The sequence below is a fragment of the Oryzias melastigma genome, linkage group LG23 (genome assembly GCF_002922805.2).
Source record: "Oryzias melastigma strain HK-1 linkage group LG23, ASM292280v2, whole genome shotgun sequence".
Taxonomy (NCBI): Eukaryota; Metazoa; Chordata; class Actinopteri; order Beloniformes; family Adrianichthyidae; genus Oryzias; species Oryzias melastigma.
In genome coordinates this window covers 757,606-775,038 of record NC_050534.1, presented here as the reverse complement: position 1 = coordinate 775,038, position 17,433 = coordinate 757,606, and the positions used below count along the sequence as shown (strand labels likewise).

At 38.2% G+C, this 17,433-nt stretch overlaps 2 protein-coding genes across 3 annotated transcripts in view; one reads left to right on the top strand and one right to left on the bottom strand.

The window, feature by feature from the left end:
• The window catches only part of etv6 (ETS variant transcription factor 6), a 53,257-nt gene extending 45,483 nt beyond the window's left edge, over positions 1–7,774 (bottom strand). Inside the window, exon 1 of one of the 2 annotated variants that reach the window (XM_024294686.2) lies at positions 7,478–7,774. In XM_024294686.2, the coding sequence (XP_024150454.1) occupies positions 7,478–7,504 (27 nt within the window). In that variant the 5' untranslated portion in view covers positions 7,505–7,774. The remainder of the gene's footprint in view (positions 1–7,477) is intronic. The other variant, XM_024294685.2, reaches the window with a different exon arrangement.
• A 3,262-nt stretch (positions 7,775–11,036) lies between these two features.
• Positions 11,037–17,433, top strand: part of si:ch73-252i11.1 (uncharacterized protein LOC553517 homolog) — a 24,030-nt gene continuing 17,633 nt past the window's right edge. The window contains exons 1-5 of the mRNA XM_024294704.2: positions 11,037–11,695; positions 12,947–13,082; positions 14,856–15,612; positions 15,694–15,744; positions 15,829–15,955. Of these exons, the coding sequence (XP_024150472.1) occupies positions 11,424–11,695; positions 12,947–13,082; positions 14,856–15,612; positions 15,694–15,744; positions 15,829–15,955 (1,343 nt within the window). The 5' untranslated portion in view covers positions 11,037–11,423. The remainder of the gene's footprint in view (positions 11,696–12,946; positions 13,083–14,855; positions 15,613–15,693; positions 15,745–15,828; positions 15,956–17,433) is intronic.

Genomic DNA, 17,433 nt, shown 5'->3' with positions numbered 1-17,433 from the left:
TTTACGTCGGATGCCCTTCCTGACACAACCCTCTGTATTTATCCGGGCTTGGGACCGGCACAATGAGACCCTGGCTTGGGACCCTCGTCGCTACATTCATGTGTATAGACTTTATAAAGCATAAATAGTCCTCATTTTAGAATAGGTCACAAAAGCAGTTGATTAACAAGTACTAAATGTTTTACAACTATATGAATTAATCTTGAGTTTCAACAGGAATATGGGTTTATAAATTATTCATTAACACATTAACAGTAAATGTCTAAAAATGTGGATTTATAATTATACATTTACAAGTTACACCAAGTCGAACTTTGACCAATCAGGGACTCAGATTTGGTAATAACGTTTGGATAAGCAAACTGTTTAGAAATTGGTCATGAAAGAGAGAATAATAATTGTAGTTTGTGCCCGGCCAGAATTCTATGACACCAAGTCTTTCATGAATGCAGCTGAAAGAGCCTGGAGCAAGATTCAAGACATTTGCACTGCTTTGACATTTTTCAACAAGCCTCATCCAATTATTGGTCATGGCCGTACATTAGTATCAGATGGCAACAGTCCAGTGTGAACACTTAATGCTAAAAGAGGGTTCTTGAATGCATGTCATATGCCTGTTGTGAACAAAGCAAAGCAGTTACAGGAACTGTAACTTTTTTTTCAGCAACTTTCATCCAAGTGTGTAAATGATCACCATCTACTTTGTGCTTTTCATTTTTCTTCTCTCCATCTATTTACTGTGACATAGTTACGCAGTCCAAAGGCATGAATATCATTGCACACCCTGTGAATCGAACCCTGATTTTCTGTGTGCCACTTCACCAACTGAGCTATCCAGTCATTTCATCATTAAATGAAATGACTGGATTGCTGCATTTGCCATCCATTATACCCAAAATCAGGAATCCCACTTAACATAAAAATTCAGATAAAAATATTCACATTGATTTTCTTACAGGTGTCAGTATGACAAGAGGATCAGAGATCGTAGTAGTCCAGATGTTTTACAGGACTCCTAAATAAGGTTAGATGGTGAGAGAAATTGCACAAACCCAAGGAGACATAATAGGGTTTACCCATACCTTTGGCTTGATTAGGGTTTGTAAAATCTCAATTTTAAGACAAACTACTGATGGGTCTAGATTTAGTAAGGTTAAGGTTGATGTAGAGTCAGAAATGAAAATATTTGGGCCCAACTATCCATGTGGAGGCAGTTAGCTGTCCCAGGAAGTAAAAAATCAAGGTTTGAAACATCCTATTACTTTTAATACTTCAACTTGATAAACATAAGGACTGGGAGTCACTGGGTACCTCACGATACAATGTGATGCACAATACATGGCTCACAATATCAATGATATTGCGATACTGCGATAATTGGTAAAGAAAATCGTCTCTAATAACTCACAATATAATATATAATACATATTTTTTAGGAAAATATATCCCCATTTATTTACTAACTTGAACACAATCATAATAAACAATTTGTGTCTTATTTTGTGCAATAAATGATAGACACTTTTGAGCAACATTGCTGAAATCAGTAACACTCTTTGATGAGCATTGGCACCAATTTAATTTTATTAATCTGTCAAATTCAGTGTTAACAATTTGCAAACATGAACAGCAGTGCTACTACTTAGTGCAGAATTGTTGTAAACAACAGAACAAAAACTGAATAACTCAAGTAGCTGCCAGACACATTGATGTCAGGGGCGCTTCCTATTTACCTCCAAAGGAACGTCTCACCAAAGGATGAGGAATAAAACGTTTTACAGTCTATTCAAATGAAAATAAAAGACTGATACTTGGTGAGAACTATTGAGAATCAATTGCAAGACTAAACATTGCAACATATCGCATAACTGATATTTTGGCACACTCCTAATAAACAAAATTTTGTGCTCACCTGGTATTTTAATCGCATTCATTGTAGTATGATGAAGGTGCGTTAAGTATATAGTGTTCACACTGGACTGTCACTACCCGATACAAGCGCATGTACCTACAGTTGGAAAAGGCTTCGTAGGAATTGTTGAAGCGATGTAAATCTGGTGAATCTCGCTCCAGGCTTTTTCTTGCAATGATTCTATTACAGGGATGTCCAAATCCAGACCTTGAGGGCCAGTGTCCTACATGTTTTCCAGCCAACCTGCTATTAAAGCTCCTTATTGATCAAACACCTGACATAGGTAATCAGCAGCAGATAAGTCAGGGTTTCTGAAAACCAGCAGGAGGCTGGCCCTCGAGGACTCGCTTTGGACACCCCTGATGATTTTGATTTATGACAGACTTGGTGTCATAGAATTCCTGCCGGACACAAACAGCAATGATTAATTTCTCCATCTTGATTAATTTTCAAATGATCTGTGGATTAAAAAGGATGCCATGCATTTGTTAGGACAAAATCCAAGTCTCTAAATGGTCAAAGTTCAACCTGGTTAAATTTTTAACCCATGTGCAGTGGACACGCGTTTTGTACGTAGAGCCCGAAACGGTCTTAAAAATGTGTGTGGCTATGCGTGGACGAACGGAGAAGCCTGAAACCTGTTTATACGTACATTTACTAGACTTTTCTTTGAAAGTGGTCGCTTGAACCCGCGTTGCAGAGGCAGTGTGAGCGTAGCTTCTCATGGACACCCAGAGCAACAGTTTGATATGGTTTTGCATTATACAGTAATTTCTCGTAGACAGGTTCTTTTCTGCAAAGCTGAGCAACTAAAACATCTCGAGGAAATAAAGCTGCCGAACATTTTTGTCTCTGCTTTCAGCCGGCTGTCACCACTCAGACACTGAGACCGGCACACCGACAGCATGTGCCAGGAATTTCCGGTGGAAGCCAAGCAATAATCTTTTAGACCCCCATTTCCTTCTCTCAGAGGAAAGGAAGGAAAGAAAAAAATAGACTTTACTTGCCAGTGTCTTCACACAACATCAACTGGGTCAAATTTGACAAAAGAGGTAACGGAAAGCCTGTGATAGAGAGCAAACGGGAAAGCAATGTGACTGGGGAAGACATGAAAAGTCTTCCTCTCACACTGGAGGTACCACTATTGGAGCTGTGCTAATCTCGATAATAATCAGATCTGTGATATAAACAAACTACCATAAACTTAAAGTTGCAGAAACTCTTCCTATTTCAGAAATGTTATGCTGAGAGCACATTCCAAATGATTTTACGCACCAATTTAGAGCCAAACTCAATAATAAACCTGTCTGTTTGTTTGTCTGAAACTGGTTTGTACAGACCAAAAGTTGCATCTTTCAGTGTATTTTCCAGAGTGGGAAGAACCGAGTGAAAGCTACAACAAAAAACTCCGGAGTGCAAAACTAAACAGCAACTAAACACGTAAAAGCTGCATTTGGCCCACAAGCCAGACTTTGGTCATGTGTGATTCACTCCTTTTGAAAAACATGCATTGTGTTTTTATATTAGGCAATACAACCGCTTTGTCATTATCACAAGGACAATGAAATTGCAGCAACCGTTTCAGTGCAAAATAAGAAATTGGCATAAAAAATACAGAACATAATATAAAATACGATATAAAGTATAAAAAAATATGTAGAAAAATATATACAATGAACTGTGCCATATAAGTATGTGTTGTCCATCATAGTATCCAGACTATGTGCAGATATGTACATTGTTTCACCATATAATTTAAACGTTGCTAACGTTTTATTGTATAGTAAGCTTGTTAACCTTTCAATTATTATTCTTTTTTACTACTTTACTTAACCCTTTCATGCATGAATTATAATAAAATCAGTCAGGATATTTTTACTAAGTTTTTTATTCATCTTTTGGGATACAAAAGGAAGCTTTTAAGAAAAAAAACTGTTATATCTTTAAATTCAACAAAGACATATTTTTCTGTCTACTCAAGTGTACTTCATACAGTTTGTGCAGTAAAAAACATCCATGTATTTTTGTGGTAATTTGTAGGTATAACTGTAAATAATTTGAAATAAGGTCTCATATTGCCCCCAGAAGAGCTGGAGGAAGTGGCCGGGGAGAGGGAAGTCTGGGCATCTTTGCTTAGACTGCTGCCCCCACGACCCGGTCCCGGATGAAGCGGAGGAAGATGGATGGATGGATGGGTCTCATGTTGTAATGGTGGTTCCTCCATCTGTATAGGTTGATCTATGTAAAACATAGTTGTTTTTTTTTTGTTTTGTTTTTTATTGTTCTTTGTTTCAAACACAAAATGAAAATAAAATAACAATTTAAAAATACAAGCGTAAGAATTTAAAAATACAAAATAAGCAAAAGAATCTAAAAATACAAATATAAGAATTAAAAATATAAAAGTAAAAGTGAAGCAAACGATGTGCTTGAAAAGGAGTGGGTAGAAGAAAATTCTTTTGTGGTCCCATCCCTTTCTACAACATATTTTTGTTACCTTGTCTATTTACATTTTTTTTTCTTTCTCTCAAAATACTTTTAATTTTTTTTGATTAAAACGTATATACAGTGACATTTGTGCATGTTTATAATGATCAAGTCAGTCCTTGTAAAGATTCAGCAGTGACAGTTTGTATGTTTTTTTTACATAGATGTAAACTTTTGATTTGTTTTAAACCTTCGTTCAACCCATTCCATAAATCCACACCACAAAATGATCGGAACATTTTCTTTTTTGTTGTACGAGTACATTGTTTTTTTTAAATCCAGCTGTTTTCTTAAATCATAACCTCCATCCCTGTCCTTGAACATCTGTTGTATGTTTAATGGGAGTAAGTTGTTTCTGGCTTTAAACATAATGAGGGCTGTTTTAAGTTTAACTAGTTCCCATAGTTTTAATAAACCAGACTTTAAAAACAGGGAGTTTGTATGTGTCCAATAGTCCACACCATGAACTATTCCAACAGCTTTTTTCTGTAATATGTACAGAGATTGTAAATTTGTTTTATAAGTATTTCCCCAAACTTCAACACTGTACTGTAAATATGGTAATATTATTGATGAGTATATTAAGTAAGTATTAAGTATATTAAGTAAGCGCACTTTGTAAGTCAGTGTATGACGCGTTTTTCCCAACACTGCAATGCCTTTGGCCATTTTGGTTCTGACTTGTTTTATTTGTGGCTTCCAGCTTATTTTGTGGTCCATGATGACTCCAAATAACTCGATTTCGGTTACTCTTTCTATCACATGATTGTCTATAACAACTTTAATTTCTAAATCTGCAGGGATATGACAATTTCCAAAGATCATGTATTTTGTTTTGTTGACATTGAGTGAGAGTTTATTTGTATCAAACCATTGTTTTAGTTTCCTTAATTCTGTGTTTACAGTTTTTAGAACTTCTAAGATTCTTTCCTGTGCTCACTATACTTGTGTCATCAGCGTATAAGATGTATTTAAATTTGCTTGATACAATATGAATGTAATTTATGTATAGTATGAAAAGCTTTGGACCTAATATCGATCCTTGAGGAACTCCACAGTTTAAACTTAGCACGGATGATTTAAAATGATCCAGTCGTACGAACTGCTGCCTGTTTTTAATGTAACTGTTTAACCAGTTTAATGCTAGTCCTCGTATTCCATATCGCTACAACTTTTTTACTAAAATGTTGTGATCGATAGTGTCAAAAGCCTTTTTTAAATCGATGAACACTCCGACTGTGCCATTCATAATTTCTTCTGTTAATTGCGTAATTGCCATGGAAGTTGATCTGTTTTTTCTGAAACCGTATTGATCATCGGACATTAGCTTATTTTTTTCAACAAAATTTTCCAGCCTGGTAAGGAATACTTTTTCGAGTATTTTTGAAAATTGGCAGAGTAAGGACACTGGCCTGTAATTTGTGAGTTGATGTTTGTCCCCTGATTTGTATAATGGAATTACTTTAGCTATTTTCCTTTTCTCTGGAAAAAAGTTAGAAATAATGTCTCTGAACTGAGAATATTGTAACTAAAGTAACCATCACTGAACTCAGCATCAATCATCATGGGATGATTTGCTTTCCATCGAATCTTTAAACTGTGATTTCTAAACTGAGCATCTTCTTGTTGCTTAGTATCTTATTGTATAGATCGTATATTAAGCAGTCTGTACACTGTAGTGACCACACATGAAAGGGTTCATCTTTGTGTAGATTATGTACACAACAAGCAATTCAAAGGAAGTAACTACACTATGTTTACTTGAAACTCAGATGATGTGTCGGACTTCTGGCGTAATTATGTATCTTTATTTTAGGAATAGCTACAGAGAATGGCAACAAATTGATTGAATATGCTGAAGTCAGCAAGTGACCCAGCTGGTTTGTAACATTCAGCACAATTCAGTATCAATACTGAGAATATTAGCCTTTTCAGGCTATCTGTATTTCTTAACAGTTGTTAGGCAATTTATTTATGAAATTAAAATAAAAAAGTTTTAGCACTGATTTTTTTTCCCCCAAAACATAATAATTCAAGTAACTGTTCACCTCTATAAATCCGGTTAATTAAACATACCGACAACTATCATAGGGGTGGTATTCATTTTAAAATAAATTTTCAGTTTCCAGCTTAGAAAATATACAATTGACACATTGTATTTTTGAAGGAAAGTGACTATTTGGGTTACTTAAATACGTGCAGCCAGTGCTGAACTTATTTCTTGGCCACACTGACTGGAAGGGTTAAGGACAGGATAACGGTTACAGTTAGGGCTAATAAACTAGCGCAGCTGTGTCTGCAGCTCACCCCTCCCCGAGGACATGGATCACCAGCAAGAATAAATTTCACACACCTAGGATTCTGATAACTAAAGGGACCTCAGCATTAATTTAAAATATGTGCAACCGACAACGACATTTAGCCTCGGACGTAGGCCTACTTTAAATACGTGCAGGTAATGCAGCATTGTGTATCTTGACTGCACGTATTAATGTGGCTAGCATGAATTTCCATCAGTTTGTTTGTGCTGACTGCACATAAATAATATCAGCCTGTTCTAAAACCCCAATTCATCAGTGGTAATGTGATTATCACGTTGTATCAGAACGTCTTTGATGGTTTATTACTTCTTATTACAATGACTTCTGAAAGTAAAAAAGATCCACATTTCAAGCCCAGACTTCAAGCTTTCATTTTCATAGCAGATACGCACTGCATAAATAAGTAGGACTCCGGTCTCCCCTGGTCACATAGTTTATATACAAAGGTGGATTTGGTTTGGATTCACTCCACATGAATGACTGGAACAGTCCGCACCGTGTGTGTGCGTGGAGCATTCTGCGCGCGTGGAGTTTGATGCGCGCTCCTACGCGACTTTATTCACAAATATAACGTCATACCAAACACTCCGAAGTGTTTCCCTTCGTTAAATCAATCCGGTCGAGAAGTCACGACTTCTCCGCGGAGCACGCGCGCGGCCAACAGCGAGCAACAGATGAGCAGTCGGAACACGCGCGTGCCTCAAAGACCGTGGGAAGAGATGAGCGAGGGCGCACGCGGTGGTTCGGCCGCAGATACCTTGTTCGCAGCGGAGGGTTCGGACATTATCTCCCGTCAACTTCTCTCCTTCCACTTTCCCGTGTCGCGCGGCTCCTTCCCCGGCGGCGGTCCGACCGCTCGGCTGTCGCTGAGGGAGAAGTTCTCTCTGTCTTTTTGTTGTTTTTTGTCTTTATTTGGTCCGGTCCATGACAAAAACTTCTTTTGTCTGCGCGTGTTTTCCTTCACATGCCGGCAGCGCGCTGGTTAATAATCCCTTCCTGGAAGAGAGAGACACCCCCTCGCGCGCGCGCGGTGTGTGTCGCTCATTGATCTGGTTGTGTGTAAAACGGCGAAATGACGTGAATTCCCAGCAACGAGCCTTGCCCCCTTTTAAAGGGAAACCCGAAGCAGGAAATCGCAGCGGGTCGCCTTGCAGACACGCAACTACAGGCTGGGAAACAAACAAGAAAATGATTTCACTTCAAACTGCACGTTTAACCATCGTGCTTTGCGTTAGATGACCCGAATTTCCATATTTTGAATATTTTGAATATTAAAAACAATATGTGTGAATGTGTTTTTTAATCTATGAAAAGGGATAACACCATCATAAATGTAACGCAATACATGACCCAAACGTCTATCAAAATCTATTCAATATCTTTGAAAACCTAGACCAAACCTACAGTCCATAATTTCTAATTCAAATACTATTGATCCTTCCTGTTAAGGACTTTTGGAAGAAAATTAATAGCACCCATAAGACACCACATCTAAAATAATCAGACATTGGCTCACAGTCTGTAAACTATTCATGACTTCTACATAATACAGTTTAAAGTAAAGCACCAAACCTTCCCGGAAACTTGAAAACAACAATTGGTCAAGGGTCTAATTCCCAGACATTGGCAGTCATTGTGTGTCCCACGTTGGCCATAAATGTAAGAAATGTGTATGTCACTTCAAATTATGGCTATCAGCCAAGTGGAAACTAGATGGACTAAAGTTTGATTTATACACTTAGAAGCAACCTTTTTAATGCTCAGGCAGCATCTAAACAAAACAAATATGTATACAAAACAATATAAAAACAGGTATTGAAGAAATCTGAAAACAAATGCAAAACAGCTGGTCAACACAAAAACTAAGCACTGCACTTTTCTGAAGATGTGCAAATTATCTTATTTGTGAGGTTTTTAATTTTTCAGGGAACATAAAATGTTAACATAAAATTGATTCAGGTTAAACAACAAGCTTTGGCTTCTTGGAAGACACACCAAAGAAGGTAATCAATGGAAAATTATAACCGGGTTATTATTATCCCCCAAAATTATTGGAGTCAACATTCTGGGGTTTTGGGATGTAAAGTTCATCGAATACAGGATTCTAATGGTTTTACAGTATTCCCATGTCTCAACTGATATGCTGAAAAGCTATTTTTGTGAGACTTTAGGGGTTATTTTTAAGATGCTTTTCCATCGCTCCTACAAGCAACCAACACTGTTAAGTCGCTTTTGGTTTATAAAGGTAATGAAAACCAACCAACAAACATCTATTAAAATACAGAAAATGTGATTAGAATAATTTATATTTATTACAAATGTTGAAAAAAAAAAAAAGTTTTTCTGGGATGAGCATATGACAGTCTTGCTACACGCGCTCACCTGAATTGAAGTCAGAAACAAGTGTCAGTTTGTGAAGTATGCATGACTTCTGTTTGCTATAATATGCAGCAGAAGACCACATAAACCTCCAGGGGGTACCTGTATGTTAAACCATAATCACACCGGCCTCGGAAACGCAGGTTCAAGTGACCTTTTCACATGAAAAGTCTGGTTTAAATGTCAGTTTTAGGCTTCTGTGTTCAAAACTGGCGTCCACGCGTGGCAACACACATTTTTGAGACCATTTTCGGGCTGTACTTACAAAACATGTGACAATTGATTATGCATTGAAAGTTCAACCGGGTCAAGATTCAGTTGTTGGGGTTTTAACATCAAGGTGATTTGAGCTATTGACTTGCAACACATGTCATATACTATACCTTATAGGTTTGTAAATGCTCACTGAGACAGCAAAAACCAAAGTTGTGCTGTGTTAGAGTCCACTGATCCGCTGTGGCCCATATCTACTAGTCAATCCCGGCAAGGTTCTCAGAGTTTTGCCCAAGCCCAGAATAAAGCGATAACGCTGGTCATTCAAATGAGGGAAATGTTCTTGGGTACGGTACTAAAGTACACATTACCTAGTGTGAATGCATTCAGAGAGTTCAGCTCCAGCTAACCTGTTTGGTCCTCATGTGACTGAGTTACAGTGAAGACACAAACTATTAAATTGTGTTCTCAACTAACAAGTTCAAAAGCTAAGCAGTTGTTACAGCAAGGGCAGCAACAGAGTTGATGTTTCCTCTGTTTCTACAGGCTTTGGGCCTTGAAAGAATTGGGTTATTTTTGTGTAAATAATTATTTTTTTCCCCTGAAAATAAATCCTGGATTTCAGTCATTCCCAAGGTCTTTGTGAGAGTTTTTGAGTCATTAGGATGTTGATTTTGCTTTTTCATTAATTTCTGTTACATCATTTTACAATCCCCTTGACTGAGGTGTCACATAAATGTTGTACAAGTAAAAATGTATTTATTTATTTTTTTAACAGAGATGATATTTCTGTGGTTTCTGTTGTTTAAAATTGGAGTAAGACTACCCTTATGATCTACCAGGTCCCAGAAACAAACCAGAGGCCTTAATTAGCTTTAAGTTTGAAGAATTTAGTTTGCGAAGTCATGGCTTTTCTGTGTTGTGGTTTTTTTAATATGCCTTTTGGCTCTAAATAACAGGTAGTAGTATGTTTAATAACTTGGCAACTAAATGGAAATTCAATTCTAAAACTGTTATGTGCCAAAACTTTTGTTTTTATTTCAGTTTATCTAGTTAACATCATTCCAGGAGCAATAAGTTGTAAAATAAATAAAGAAATAGAAATAATAATAAAAAATAATAAATTTTCTTCTGTTAATAAAAGTAGAAAATTGTGAAATCTCTTACGAGGACTATCTTGTGTTCCTGATGGCAGAACCTGTTGAAATACAAGGGGGAGCTTGAGTGAATTGAAGTGCACACTATTTACTTTTAATTGAAGTTTAACAAAGAAAAACACACTTAAAAAAAACATTAACATTTTTCAAATAAATCAATATTTCCACATGCTTCACATTTAGTGCTAAGAAATACATAAACATACATTTATGAATATATTTCAAAATATCTTTATCCATATTTATTGTTTTATTCATGTTTGCTTTTTTTATATGTATAAATTCATATATATATATATATATATATTGCATTCATTGCATTCATATATATTGCATTTATTTAAATATCTTTTATTGCCTTCAAAATGAGTTTATTTATTTTCTTATTTCCACTTTTTTTGAGTAATTTTTATATAAATAAAAAATTATAATCTGTTTAATTTTGCACATATTTCTTAACAAAATAATCAAAATATCTTTCTACTTTTTTATTTATTTATTACAACATTTATTCGTTTATTTTCAGAATTGTAGTTTTTCTTTCTCCATGTGTGTATTGTTGTTTCTGTCTTCAATCAAGGACAAAATCATCAAAGCAAAAGTAGTTTTTCTAAAACATATTTTCTAACCGTATTTTTTATCTTTAATGAGTAATTGAATCCACATTCCAGTATGGTTTAAATCCACTTTGTTTGGGGGCATTGACCAGCATTGACCATAGCATTGACTGCCTTCAGGTGCAAGAAAAGTCCTCCCACCTGGAGGGGAAAATAAACAACACGTTGGCGCTCTCAAGCGGCAAAGAGCGGCGTTGCAGCACCCCTCCAGAGCAGTTAAGTTTCGGTTTCCAGACTGCAGAAGCGATACCGACGATCTCCTTCCATAAAAACAATCGTCATCCCGGAAGCCGCCGCCCAGACTCTCGTTCAGGTGGAGAAGGACAGAAGGAAAGCGATGGAATCCGAGATTTTAAAGTTCATCTGTGACAATCAGGGTGCATCAGATGCAGAGTTTTTGAAGTACAATCTGTGTTTTGGTGACTCTATCAGCGAGTACCTCTCCAACAAGGACAAGTTTGAGTTGTGTGACTTGAATGGCCAACAAAAGGTGGTGGCCAGGACCAGACTGAAGCTGTGCAGGTTGAAGAACTGCCTGGGCACGTGCGGAGGCCTTCACCTGTGTAAAAACGTCCTCCTGACAGGATCCTGCTCTTACTCTAGGCAGGGGTAAATATGTTGTTTGCTTGTTTGTTTTGTTATTATTGACTACCTAAAGGTGGACATTGAGTTTATAGTTGCATGTGTAGTGTTAATGCAATCACTGTGAATAAATCATTAAAACACATCACTTATCTTCACTCTATTATGTTTTTAGTGAGAAAAGCGCTTGACATTCGCGGTACGTTCAGTGTCTACTTTGGAACTTTCTAAATTTCACAAATCTGTGTTTTGGCCAGGTAGAGTATTTACGTTTAAGATAAACAAAATTATGTCTAAGATTTAAATAATTCTTTTAGGCATTTAATAATTAATTATCACTGCTCCGGTTTATTTTAGTTTTGACTCAAAGTTGCTAGAACTGATTTTTCTAAGATGACATTGAAGGCACCACAGTTAGCTTCCTTCCGTAGCTCATTTGTCCTAGCATTGATTATTAGCGGGTTCATTTTACGACTGCCGACAAATCTGCAGTCTTATATGTTTTTTACAAAGTATATCCCCAGTAAAAGAGGCTAACAATTAATTTTTAAGCAAAACTTATAATAAGGATAGAGGTCTTGGCCTACTTTTGTTTAACCCTCTGTTTAAAACTTTTTAAAAATTTTCTAGTATTTTATTTTATTTTATTTTTTTTGGTTTGGTTTAACTTAAAAAAGAGAGAACATTGTTTAGATTACATAAGATTTGATTAAAAGGGGTGTGTAGTAAGCAGCTGTCTAATCAAACAATTAGTTTTCTCCTAACAATTTATAACCTTATTACGATTCACTTTCAGATCAAATCTGTCTTTATTTATAGAGCATTTTTCATATGAAATATAATACAAAGTGCTTTACAACTAAATAAAACAAATGATATGAAGACAAGCACAATAAAATTAGAAAGAAAGAAATAATGCCCTCCCTCACCTTTGACCCACACAGATCCCTTCCACAGCTCCCACCCCCTTGACTGATAGAGAACAGACAAAAGAGAGAATTTCCTCATGAGTAAGTTTAATGGTTTAAATAGAACATACGGTTTGGTTTCAAACTGATTATTTTGTCATCCCCTGTATTTATTAGTCTTGTCAGTATAGATCATTTAAAAACTAGAATTGTCAATCCCATCCTCTCTCTGTTTACAATGACCGTCTGCTCTGGAAATAGAAATCTTTGTTCAGCTGACTCATCAATGTCTTTTCCTTTCTCAGTGGCTGTAATTGTTTTCTTTTAACTGAGAATTGATGAGTAATCATCTTGGGCTGTTTCATTGCAGACGAGTTTGCCACTTCTCCCATGAGTTGAACTCTGCACTCAATGAAAGCCTGCTGAGGGAGCACGGCCTGGAGAGCCTGAGCCGGACAGAGCTGTGCACGCTGCTGCTGCAGAGCGAAGCCACGCTCCTGCCCTCTGTAAGTAGGAAAACCACCAACTGGCACTTCTCAAGTTTATTTGGTTTTTCAAACTTTACTTTTTTGGTTTTTACTACTTTTAAAAAATAATCAACATGATGAATCCAAAGAAACAATTCACACAGAAACTAAACTTACCATCTAGTTGACAAGCATGCCACAAACATCAAATCAAAACCCATACATCCATCTTCTTCTCCTGCTCATCTGCTAGTTCCTCCATTAAAACACTTACTAAATACATATTCATACAGAACTATACATATCCACATGCACACTTACATGTTTACTAATATATAGTTATATTTCACTATAGTATCAACTCAATATTCAACATTTTTTTTAAGTAATAAAGTTAATATTTTTATCCAAACAATTGCATTTTTTTTTCCAAAACCAGATTTTCTTCCATTTGATATTAGTTCTAACTCTGCATGATCCCAGCATAAAAATTCATCTTAAATTCTAATGTTCCTCTCTTCTTAAAAAAACTACTGCACTTTCAGGGAAAAAACTACTTTAAAGGGCTCAAAACAAGGTTTCCACCATTCTTTCATGAACAATTTCCACAAATTTGATTTAATTTAAAAATAGCTTGTTGATCCCAAACCTTTTTTTTTAAATGTAACTAACTCCTATTTCTAATACTGGTTGAATAATGTCTTTATCTAAATAATCTAAATTTTATATAAAGGGCTGCCACGATTTTTGCCACAACTAATTTGTTGTCGTTTTTATGTCTTGTTTTGATGTCAGAACTACAGTATATAGGAATATTGGTTTTGAAATCCTTAATACCGGTATATGTTTTCATTCATTCATCTTCTTGACCGCTTTATCACTTTTCGGGGTCGCGGTGCTGGAGCCTAACTCGGCTGCTGATGGGCGAAGGCGGGGTTCACCCTGGACAGGTCGCCAGTCTGTCGCAGGGCCTCAATCACACACCCATACACTCTCACATTCACACCTAGGGGCAATGTAGAGTCCTATGAAGCATTTTTTTGGACGGTGGAAGGAAGCCGGAGACCACGCATGCACGGGGAGAACATACAAACTCCACACAGAAAGGTCCTTAGTTGATGTTTTTTCAGATCCACCAGTCGGGATTTGAGCCAGACCCAGCAATGCCAGAAACAAACGAAGGAGAAAATGGTAAATGGTGTATACCTGTATAGCGCTTTCTACCCTCCTTCGAGGGCCCAATGCGCTTCACAGTCACAGACCCATTCACCCATTCACACACTGGTGGAGCCTCCGCTGCCGAACACCAGAGGCAATTTGGGGCAAGGTGTCTGTCTTGCCCAAGGACACTTTGACACATGGGCGGGCAAGGCGGGAGCCGAACCCCCAATCTTCTGATCATGAATCGACCGCCCTACCGCTGCACCACGGCCACCCCCAGAAAAGCTGCATCATTCATTAAAGGCTTAATAAACTATGGTCTTTATTTTTAGTTAGCATATAGCTCAAACACTTCAAGTTTAAAGCTAATTATGGTTAAGATGTGTGTTTTACATCAGTCACCGCACGATTCGATTAGTTGACTAATCGAAAAAATTAATTGGAGATTAGTCAACTATTGAAATAATCGTTTGTGGCAGCCCTAGTATGACATATAACAAGCTCTAATTTTTTTGACACCATTACATTATCATTTAGATAAATTATGAACAATTTGGTCCTAAAACAGAGCCATGGGCAACTCCACAAGTCACTTTGTTCTTTCAGTTTGTTTTAGTGGATTGAGTGCATTGAAAATGTTCCTCTCACCAGATATGCCATGACTACAACAACGGCGAGGGAGAGTTTGGAAAGTGCAAAGACATGGATGGCTGCAAAAGGCTTCACGTGTGTGAGGCGTACCTGACCCGGGAGTGCAGCTGCTGGAAGACCCACGACTTTAACGCTCGTCAGCCATTAAGAAATCTGCGGCATTATGGGGTACCAGACTCCCTCATCCCCTCATTGAAGACCATCTACGTCCACAAACGAGCATTGTGGTTGGCTGACAAAAGAGCCCAAAGGGGCAATCAGCACGCTGCTTCAGGCCACGCGGTCAGAAACCCTGATGGTGGATTGGATTCCCAGAGAAGGCCGTTCCAACAGAGAGGCAGAGGTGGTAACAGGGGCAACAGAGGTGGTCGGGGCAGAGGAGCAGGAAGAAGCGCAGACAACCGTCAGATCAAAGAGCGAACAGGCTCCCTTAGTGACATCCTCGCCAACTTTGACGATTTGGATCTTTACAGAGGCGATGGACAGACGAATGTGGACGGTCACCTCAGCTCCTCCAACAGCGACATTTCAGTTGCTACCAACGACACAGATACAAGCAGTGAAAGTGGTCAGAGATCACGCAGGAGACACAGGCCCAATCTAAACAACCCCTCCAGGGGTGTTAGGGGCAGAGGCGGCAACAGGGGTAACCATCAACCCTTCCAGAGATCTAGATCTACGGTAGACTTGACCGGTGCCGCCACCAGCTCCGAAGGAAATGGTGAAAATCGTCAGAACAAAGTAAATCCCTCCAGAGGTAAATACAAAAGCTACGGAATCTATCGGGTCAGGAAAAACTGGAGTTAAAAAAACGACTGTTGTTTCTGTTGGTTTTCAGATAAAACTGAGATATGCATGTACTTCATTAAAGGATTCTGCAAGCATCAAGGTAAATGATCGGTCTTAAAGAAACTCCCTCAACAGATCCCCTGCCAGGTTGCCTCATTCTTTTTGCTGAATAATGTTTTTGCAGAAAAATGCTTTAAAGCTCATGACATGATGCCATACAGATGGCAGGTCCAGGAGGGGGATCAGTGGATCCAACTGCCTGATAACGAAAACATCGAGAAGGACTACTGCAACCCCCAAAACTCCTACAGGTAAAAGCCAGCAGACACCATAGTTCTGTTGAAGTGATTGAAGTAACTTTCTGATTTTCAAGAACCTTTATCAAATTGTTGCGACTTTTAGCTTTACCTCTGAAATTTCTTCCACTTTTGAAGTGGATTGAAATGAAAACTGTGTGTGTTCATGTTGATCATTTATTTAGTCCACCTAGAAATATTTTTGATAGCTCCAAAGTAAAACTGCAGATCAGGTTCTTTCTATCAATCAAAACGATGAATTGGTCAGGAAAGTATTTCTGGAGAGCCAGCATCATCAAACCTTCAACTAAGATAAGACACAGAGGTTTAGTATCACGGCTCTGCATGAATAAAAAAAGGTTTCTGAGTCTCCTCCAGAATTTATCATTCATCTTTTCAAACCTGCTTGCTCCTTTTCAGTGGTCACAGGGTTGCTGGAGCCTATCTCAGGTCATGCCCTGGACAGGTTGCTGGTCCGGCATAGGGTAGTATCGATCAGATCAGCCGTTTTGTTTGTGTAGCACCTTTCCTTCATGGAGGAAATAAAAATTGTGAAAGCTTTGCAGCCCGCAGGACATTTAAATAAAGAGAAAATGCCAAGAAAGTATTTTCCGTAGTATAAGGCAAACTTATTTTTCACACTATAAGGCACACTCTTGATTGAGATGCCAAAAGGCTTCTTTCCAAAACAACAGAAGTTTACCTAACATCCAATTGTTTAGGAATTCTAAGGAGCACCAGAGAGACTTCAGAGTGGTTTGGTGACACAGCTACAAATCACTGAGTGTCATCTGCATAAAGGTGGTGTGAAACATTGGTAGTGTGCATGAGTTTAACATGCAAAGAGCATCTCCAGGCTGAAATGCAGAGGTCCATAGATCCTGAGATACGCCACATGCATGACATGGAAGTTCTCTCAAATTTATGATAGCTATTGGAAACAACTCCCCTCTCCTCAAGTTTAATCTGACCCAACTCCGGACTGGACCAGCTAATGAGAGGAATATCGTGGTTCGCTTTATCAAAACTGAATTTTTCCTAAGTCATTTCCTGCCATTTAGTACTTTAACCCAGTGGTCCCCAACCACCGGGCCGCGGACCGGTACCGGTCCGGTACCGGGCCGCAGACCGGTACCGGGCCGCAGACCCATTGCCACCGGGCCGCGGAAGAATTTAGGGACTTTTTTTTTTTGAGTCAGAAATCTTTTATTTTGAAAATCAACCGGGTTTTCTTGATTACACTGAGTGCTAAAAGCAGTCCAGCGGCGTGTCACACGAGAAAAGCTGCATGTGGAACCTTTCTCCGCGAATGGATGGGATTAGTGCAGGAACAGAAGAACAGACGGAAAACAACTGCAGTCAAGTGAGCCGCTGTTCACTCAGCCGCGGTCAAGCCAGCCGCGCCACAAAAAAGTAATGCGCCCATATTACACGGTTTACGGCAGAGCATGAAACTCGGTGGATGAGCTTTCTGTTGGAGCATTAGAACGTCA